This window comes from Phalaenopsis equestris, unplaced genomic scaffold (assembly GCF_001263595.1).
Source record: "Phalaenopsis equestris unplaced genomic scaffold, ASM126359v1 Scaffold000202, whole genome shotgun sequence".
Lineage (NCBI taxonomy): Eukaryota > Viridiplantae > Streptophyta > Magnoliopsida > Asparagales > Orchidaceae > Phalaenopsis > Phalaenopsis equestris.
In genome coordinates, this window is record NW_018164644.1 from 1,332,302 (window position 1) to 1,340,737 (window position 8,436).

Sequence of the window (8,436 nt, forward strand, 5' to 3'; positions counted from 1 at the left end):
TATATATATATATATATATATAAAAGTATTTAATTGACTACAAGACTACAAAGATTTATAATCAATTAAAATATTGATTAAGAAAATAGAATAAAAATTATTAAATTAGATTCAAATGATGTTTTAATATAAATAATAATTTTTAAATTTTGCTCAAATTCTTATTGTCTTATGGCTACATGATTAGGGTTGTTAAAAGGACTCTTTGTTCGTGAACAGCTCGTGTTCGGCTCCTTAAGCAAACGAGCCGAACACGAACACACTTTTTGAGCTCGAAATATAAGTTCGCTCGTGTTCGGCTCGTTTACACCCCTACACACGTTAGAAGAATTGTTAGGTCACTAACTCTAAACTTGAGTTAGGTTGGTTGATTTTGTGATTGCGATGATGATTGTAGCTTTATTTCAAAACTTGTTTGTATTTTAAATTTAAATTTAATTTACTTTAAATTTAGATTTTGTTTTATTTAAATTTTAGTTAGTTTTTAAATTTTAAATTTATTTTAGTTTGAGTTTAATTCTAGTTTTGATGTTCATGTTTAAGTTTAATCTCACATTTAAGTTATATTGATAATAATTAGATTGCAGATTATGTTAAGGTTTTCAGTTTATATTTTACTTTAATTATGATTAGTTTATTTTTTTTTAACATTAAGTTGGATTGAATTCAAGTTGAATTGATAATGTTTTAGATTGATGTTTGTGTTTAGGATTAAATATGAGTTTATTTTCTTTCATTAAATTTAGACTGATTTAATTTAGATTAAATTTAGGTGAAAGCTGATTTTAAATTGGTATTCAAATCAGAGTTTGAATTTATGTATAGCCTTGATTTAGTATTTTATTTTGATTAAGCATTTTGAATTTATGTGATTAAACATTTAGAATTAATGTTTTGAGTTGAATAAAAATTAATTTAGATTTATATTGAAACTTATTTTACTTTTTACTTAGGTTCATTTTATATTAAGTTAAATTTAGTTTAAATTTAAGTTTTAATTTGGGTTGATTTAATTAGATTTAAATTTGTATTAAATTTTAATTTTAATTCGAACCAAACTCAAGCCATCTCAGTCAACCAATGCCCTAAGTCGGGCCAAGACCAACCGCCTAACAACACTAGAAAGAAGGCTAGACTTAAGGCTAGACTTACATAACGGAAGAACAATGATACTAAAAAATGAGGTCAACATTGACCCACAATATTAATTTGCTTTGATTCCTCGAATCTTTGAGCATTAATCTAATATTATCATATATCATCAAAAGAAAATGACTAAAAAATTAGAAAATAAAGACTATTGAAAAAAGGGACTAGGCATAAAAATCAACATGTTGACCTAAGATTGACTCAAATTTGACCTGAATAGGTATTATGTCTTATGTTAAATGGGTTATATAGGTCGGGCGACTTAGCGGATTGAAGGGGGTTAAGTTCAGGTTGAACTTTCTCACCCACTTAAATTTTGTGTCGGGTTCGGGTCAATCAATTTTACATCATGCCAACCCGCTAACCCAAATAGACATCCCTACATCTAATATAGCTTATCCCAAGAACATCAAATCTACCACTTTGAGTTTGTGATATAAACACGATTCCACAAATATAGCTGTATAGTCATCTTTTTACTATATAGGCAGCACATTCATTAAGCTACAAACATAGTGACAGATATACAAACAAGACATTATTGAATTGCCTTAACTAATAAAAAGGATATCTTGTGATGTTATATCGCCTTTCTCGCCTCTGAGTCTGCTATTTTTCAGTTCTCTGCGGATTTCAGGTGTAACCTAAGCATAAAATAATTCCAAACATTGTCATATTCATTATTCGTGGAGAGATCCAAACAAAAAGAAGAGGCTGATTAAAGCATGAATGACACTAATACCAAATAATGTTTTTGATGTTGCAATAAGCGGTCCAGATTATTCTTATCTGCCTTTGTCAACTCATTTTTGTACCTACAATAATTTATCAGCTTACTTAGCAACTTCTAAACAGTAAAGTATAAACAATACCTTAAAACATTCTTTGTTCTAACATGTAAAAAGTGAAGTTTAAACAATAACTTCATTTACAAACAAAAAAAAGCATTTGAAATGGTTTTTTCTACATTAACCAGTTTTCTCCAATGCATGTTCTCATAAGTTTTTCCCTGCTGTGTGAAAAAACCTTAAGCAATTTTAAAGGGACCAGTATTATAATAAGCACTCCATACAAAGGAACTTCATTAAAACTAAAGGGCCATGCGAAATTTCCAGTACTAGCAGAAACACACCAAAAGAAACTTGGTACAAATGAAAGAATAGAGGTGTGTCAAAATGACCCCCTAACTCTTTGCAAGAGGTTACTTTAATATCAGAGTTTATAAAACTGTATTTAGTCCCCAGACCCTGTTAACATGGGTTGAAATAGTCCCCACCAAATGGGGACTATTTTAGCTCTCATTAAAAATTCTGTGGACTAATTAGCACTTTTATAAACTATGAGACTAAAAGAACCCCATATAAATAGTGAGGGGACTCTTTTTGCACTTTACTCAGAAAGAACATAAAATACACAACTCGATATTTAAGACAATATGCGGCGAGTATGCATCAAAATTTGATTTCCGTTCTGTTATCAGTTAACAGTCCGTAATTCATTAAATAAGGTTAAATGTTTTAAGTATCATTAGTGCTCGGTAGCAGAAAACAGAAACCAAAATAAGAATCAAATTACCCTAATGAAATCCAGCAATTAAATTTCAGAATAAGATATAAATTTTAAGAAGCTAAAAAAAACAATCCTTCTAATAACAGTTCATGTATCTAACCTTTGTACAAAAGCAAGAAGTGTTTGATGCCAAATTACAGGCATAGCTCTTTCATCTTCGAGGAATCTCATAAAATGTGCGACTAGAGCATCAAGTACTCGATACGGCAGCGCATATTTCTTCTCAACAAGTAGCTTTATGAAAAAGCTGCATTACATGAAATGAATGTAAAAATAAAGATAAATGATATAGCAGAAATAATAGCTCAGTATGCCAATTTAACAATAAATGCACTAATTTAAATTCTACCCAATTTGCCCAAATAATACAACGTGTGTGTGTGTGTGTGAGATTCACTTTTCTAACTTAGGAAAAGAAGCCCTCATTGTGCAATAGAAGCCCCATTTTGACAGTACTATGAATAATAGACCCAATACGAATCTACAAATTAAGATCAATTCTTGTCGGATGTAAATGTCCAAAAGTTATTGGAAATGGGTTCCAAAAATGAGACTGAAGAGAGCTTCATAGTTCCTATTTTGTGCAATCACAGTTCTTTCATATTCAATTTCTATATGTATTTTCCTATAATAGTTTTCCTAGTACTTAAGCTAAATTAATATGTTAATTGTTAGCTACTATGTTGATCATCAATTAACATCTTGGAAGACCAATTATAAGACAACTTCCAATCCAAATCATGAAGTAATGCCTGCATGAAAAGTATTGTAAATTACATGCAAGAATTGTATTCTAATTGCTATTTAAAAAATCAATCTAATAATTCAGCATTCAAATATTTATTATTCCCAGCATTGATGCCTTATTAGCTTAATTAATAAAATTAATTTAGTATATATGCATAGTTGGTTAGACTAATAATTTTAAACAATTTAATTTACAACTAATTAGGATCATATGTTATAATAATTAAATGATAGTTAGGGTATGTCTTTCATAGCAATAATTCGCTACACAACCAAAAAAAAGGCAAGTAAACCCCCAAGAAGATAGCATGGCGCTCGAGCTAGCAAACTTCTACAAAGAAAGGACAAAGATAGCTTCACAGGACCTTTTAAGAAGGAAAGGAGAATTTGAATTAACTGATTAACCTTCCTTGAAGAGTATTCCTAGTTTTTTGGGCATAGAATAATTGGTAATTTTGGAGAGGCATACAATAGATGAAGTATATATTTCATTTTTGAGATTCATAATAAATAAGAAACCCTTTAATTGGGAACATTCTGATCCTTCAATATATAAGACAATTGTGGATCAAAGATCATACTTTTAGAATTGGAGTTGGGCCATAATACCCCAGGGGGTAACAAATAGATGATGTAAGTTTTTGCCAAAAGATTAGTGTAAGAGAATATTTGCTTTAGATGGTAGGACTGATGGGATTTTGATATTTAATGCCGAGTTGATTTGGAATTGATTTTCCCTTGATGAGCTTTTTGCCATTGATAATAAGTATAATCGAACTTCATATTTGGACCTTCCAAGAGCTAGCATTTTTTTTTAATATATGTTTTGCACTTTTGATTAAATAGTGTATTCTACAGTATGTAAATTTGTATCACTAACAAGGTATATTGGTCAAGCTATATTGCATCCATGTACATTGTGTAGTGCTTATGTCCACCATCAGCATCCAGATTTGCTAAATAACATGTGCACAAGCATCATTGTCTGCATAAGCTTAAATAAGCTACAACATGAACCATATTTCACGAAACTAGAACGAATTTTCTTTCCCAGCTATAGAAGGACAAAAAAAAAAGGAGCTGAATCCATTGAAAGCAAGGAAGATGAAAGACGTGGATCATACTCCCTTCCAATAAACCCCAATATCTTGAGACATAGATGCCAAGGTTGGCGAAACATAAGTCATAATGTTTAAATTTTTAGTAGCATACCAAATTATGGTTATGCAAGCAAGACATTTATTAATGAAAAAGAAATGGTGAGTTAAGTTTCAAAATGAAAATTATGCTCCTCTCCAAAGTTAAGTAAATTTTGGAGAGGAGCATCCAAGCATTCCAATCTTCTTTTTCAATCAAAGTTTCAAAATGAAAACAAGAATTGTAATGCATTTTTTCAAATAAAATCAGCAAATTTCTTTTGAATCCAGGATGGTCTTAAAATTAAGATAATTCATACAGTCTCTCATTTCTGAAAGGTGAAACTTTCTAATTCGTGAAAATTTCAGGATTTCTTGACATACCGATTAAAAAAATGAAAGTATGGTCGCAGAGAATGGATCAAGCAAAAAATAGTTTAAAACTGAAAAAAGTGCATACCTAGTTGTACCATAGTAATTCATGTCTGCTAAAGTCATCAATGCTACACTGTTAGCTCACACAAGTAAAGCAATTAGTCAGTCTAACTGTTAGAAACCCTGAAAAATAGCCGAAGAGTTTACATACCACCCAACTCCTATGTATTGAGGAATCTAAAACCAGAACTTTAACTTTTAAATTTATAGCACCCAAATATTTCATATCACATCAAAAATACCAACACTTTAACATTTTAAAAGTGAAATACAACTTTTCATGCATAGGTCTGGTGGCATGTATGAAAACAATTGAAGTTTAAGTGACAGATATGTAAATACATATGAATTTTGTGGTGTGTATGTAAATCTTCCAAAATAGTTTATCAGCACAGGTGTTTCCCCAAAGCATAAAAGCAGAAATAATGCATCATGCAGTACATACCTTGAATGAAGCGGTGGTATTGATACTTTTTGAATTATACTTCCAATAATGTGTGCTTCTATAAGGCTGCATGTTTGTGACTGCACGCAGTTTAAAAGTATTGTCTAAATATAGGGATCATTTGCCAAAAAATAAGATATTTCAACCACAAGTTTATCACTAAGCTACTATAACTGTTCAATAATGGAGTTTTAAATCACTTCGTAAGAAACCACAACAAACAATTATATATGAAAACATGCTAACTAATGAAAACAAAAATTAGGGAGAAAAAAAAGGTGGATACAAGGAAGTTTTAAATATGAAGCAATGCTCTAATGGAGACAATGCTAACTTCAAATTCATCTGCAATGCAATAATTATATAGAGGAACTACTAAGTTCAATACAATGTAATGGAATAATTATCCATAACTAACCAAAAAAAAAGTTGCATACCTGACATAACGGAAATAAAATGCCCTTAAAAAACCCAGCCGGCTTGTAGAGGCTCTTCTTTAATGCTTCATAAAGAGCACGATGAAGCCGTTTGTTCTTTTGAATTTCTTCTCTAACACGAGGGAGTATCACGAGCTTGTAAAACCTTTGAGCCTTCTTCGGGTTTAACCTCGATGCAAATATTCTTGTAGCTTGATACATTGCATTTGGGGACCATTTCTCAGGTTCAGTTATATAAAGAATTTCTTCCCATCGTTCCATAATTGCAATGCGTTGAAGCGCCTTTGGCACTTTACCGCTTGTGTATCTACTGAGCACGTTTCCAACTCTACAATGCCATATATATTGTATTTCCTTAGAAACCAAAATCATAAATACCAAAACTAAGAGAAGAAAAGTTGAAGAGGAAGAGTTGGGGGGTGAAGGGAAAATGGAAGAGAGTGGGAAGTGATGATGAGGGGTCAAGTGCAAGAGCGAATACTTTTTGTATATGTCTATAACACCATCATCAAACATTGGCATGGGCCTCTCTTCTGCAATGTGATTGAGTAAATTGGTTATCAGTTACAAAAACAGAAGGAAAATTTAAATGCATACCACTCAATTCCTATGTAATTATATATCTAACATCAAAACTTCAATTTTTACATGCATGCCACCTTACCTATGGATGAAAAGGTGTATTTCATTTTTTTAAAAGAAAAAATACTGGTATTTTTTTATGTAATATGAAAGATATGGTTGGTATAAATAATATAAGTAAATTTTAGGTACTCGATATATAAATACATAAGATTTGGGTGGTATGCATCTAAATGCCTCACAAAAAAATAAATTCATGTCTCTCAATATCTTTAACAAAAGAAATGTAGAATTGTATGTTGATAAGAAATCATATGAATTGCAAAATAATTGATACCTACTATGCTATACTTAAATTTAAAATAGACAGCCGTTTGTAGATATGGAATATGTCACAGCTGATTGGCTGCGTCAGTCTGCTAAAAAACGCATTCTAAGAAAAAGTCAATTAAATACCATTTCACAATTATCAGGAGTACATGACGATGAACAGAGAACAAACCAGAGGAAGCCTGCACGTCCTTTTCCTTAATTTTCTTGATAATGATATCCGAGAGTGTGAGCTGCGGACCAGCATCATTTCCAAAGAAAGCTGCTAAAGCCGCTTCATCTTCCTCATTGATCTCTTCCTATAAGAAATTTTCCCAATCAAATTTACCAAATTAACAAGCGATGAAGACATAGAAAGATCTATTGGAACTTACTACACCCAAATCGTGCGCACTTATGGTTTCCGAGAACCCATCAAAATCGTAACTTCCGTCGTCGCTCTTTTCCTCCGGATCGGAGTTGTCTACTTGTGAGAATGCCGCATGGTCCAGCTCCGCCTCTTCTTCCCGGAGAATTTCTTTCTGCTGATTAAGAGACTCCTTAAGGATCTTCGAGCTAAGATCAGAAGATATCATCTGTGCCCATAAGAGAAAAATAAAAATTGAGAAATGTCATTTTGTGAGAGGGGAAGAAAGAAACGGAGAAGGGAAAATATAGAAATATAAAAGATTGCCTTATCTCCTTTCTGATGTTGCTTAGAGTGCCGTGCGATCTTCTTCGACACCACGGAGTCATCATCAGCGTCGAGAGCCAATCGGTGTTGTGGCTTCTGCTGCTGCTGCAGTTGCTGCTTCCGCTTCTTCCCGGCCATGGCCAAAAAGATCGGTGAAGGAAAAGTGGAGCTCTTTAACTAGACCTAAGAGGCTGTTTGGTAGCAGGATTTAACCTAAATCCTACCAAACAGCAAAAATTATAATAAATCCGCTGCCAGACAGCCCCTAAATCCCGATTCCAATGCCGGACTTATAAACCTTGTTAAAATTTGAATTTATGATATTTAAACAATTTGAAACGCGCAAAGGCGCGTGGGAGGAAAAACAAGGTTACCTTCGCGATTTCTCACGCGGGAACAGAGCAGAAGTGGGAGAGAGAATGGACTTTTGGTGTTCTTCTTCTTCTTCGAGCACGGCCACCCCGTCTTTTCCTTCCACCAGTTGCGGCTGTCAGCGGGGATTTCGGACAGGAGGGAGGTAGGAGAATTCGCAGCTTTCTGCGAGGGTTTCCGAGGGAAGAAGGAGAAGTCGCGAGGTTAATTTGGGGCTAGGTAGCAACCAAAAAAAAATGTAATGTGAATTTCTAAATTTTTTGAAGTTGCTTCTTTATTATAAAATAAATAATCAATTATTTTTTGAATTAAAATAAAAATAATGAATCTCTATAAAAAAAAAATAATGTGAAGAGCTCATGTTGGTCTACTTAAGAAGTATATATATATATATAAAAATCAAAGTCATACAAACTACAACAAGTAAATAATTTATCTCTAATTTCTCCCCAAGAACACTCATCAAAGCTCCTCTGAATCTCTTCCTTTCTTTACAACACACAGAATTCCTCTTCGAAGCAGCAAGGAAAAAGAAATCTCTCACTTTCTCTCCACTCTTAC

The 8,436-nt window shown here is 32.6% G+C and overlaps 1 protein-coding gene across 3 annotated transcripts in view; it reads right to left on the reverse strand.

Annotated features, from left to right (window-relative positions):
* LOC110022664 (bystin) overlaps positions 1–8,107 on the reverse strand; it is a 30,209-nt gene extending 22,102 nt beyond the window's left edge. For 2 of the 3 annotated variants that reach the window (XM_020721725.1, XM_020721728.1), the window contains exons 1-11: positions 7,878–8,107; positions 7,504–7,723; positions 7,205–7,405; positions 7,003–7,129; positions 6,400–6,451; positions 5,919–6,246; positions 5,482–5,561; positions 5,062–5,109; positions 2,819–2,965; positions 1,892–1,964; positions 1,721–1,793 (exon numbers count right to left, since the gene is read on the reverse strand). In XM_020721725.1, the coding sequence (XP_020577384.1) occupies positions 1,721–1,793; positions 1,892–1,964; positions 2,819–2,965; positions 5,062–5,109; positions 5,482–5,561; positions 5,919–6,246; positions 6,400–6,451; positions 7,003–7,129; positions 7,205–7,405; positions 7,504–7,641 (1,267 nt within the window). In that variant the 5' untranslated portion in view covers positions 7,642–7,723; positions 7,878–8,107. Of the gene's footprint in view, positions 1–1,720; positions 1,794–1,891; positions 1,965–2,818; positions 2,966–5,061; positions 5,110–5,481; positions 5,562–5,918; positions 6,247–6,399; positions 6,452–7,002; positions 7,130–7,204; positions 7,406–7,503; positions 7,769–7,877 lie in introns of all 3 variants that reach the window. The other variant, XM_020721727.1, reaches the window with a different exon arrangement.
* Positions 8,108–8,436: the final 329 nt, after the last annotated feature.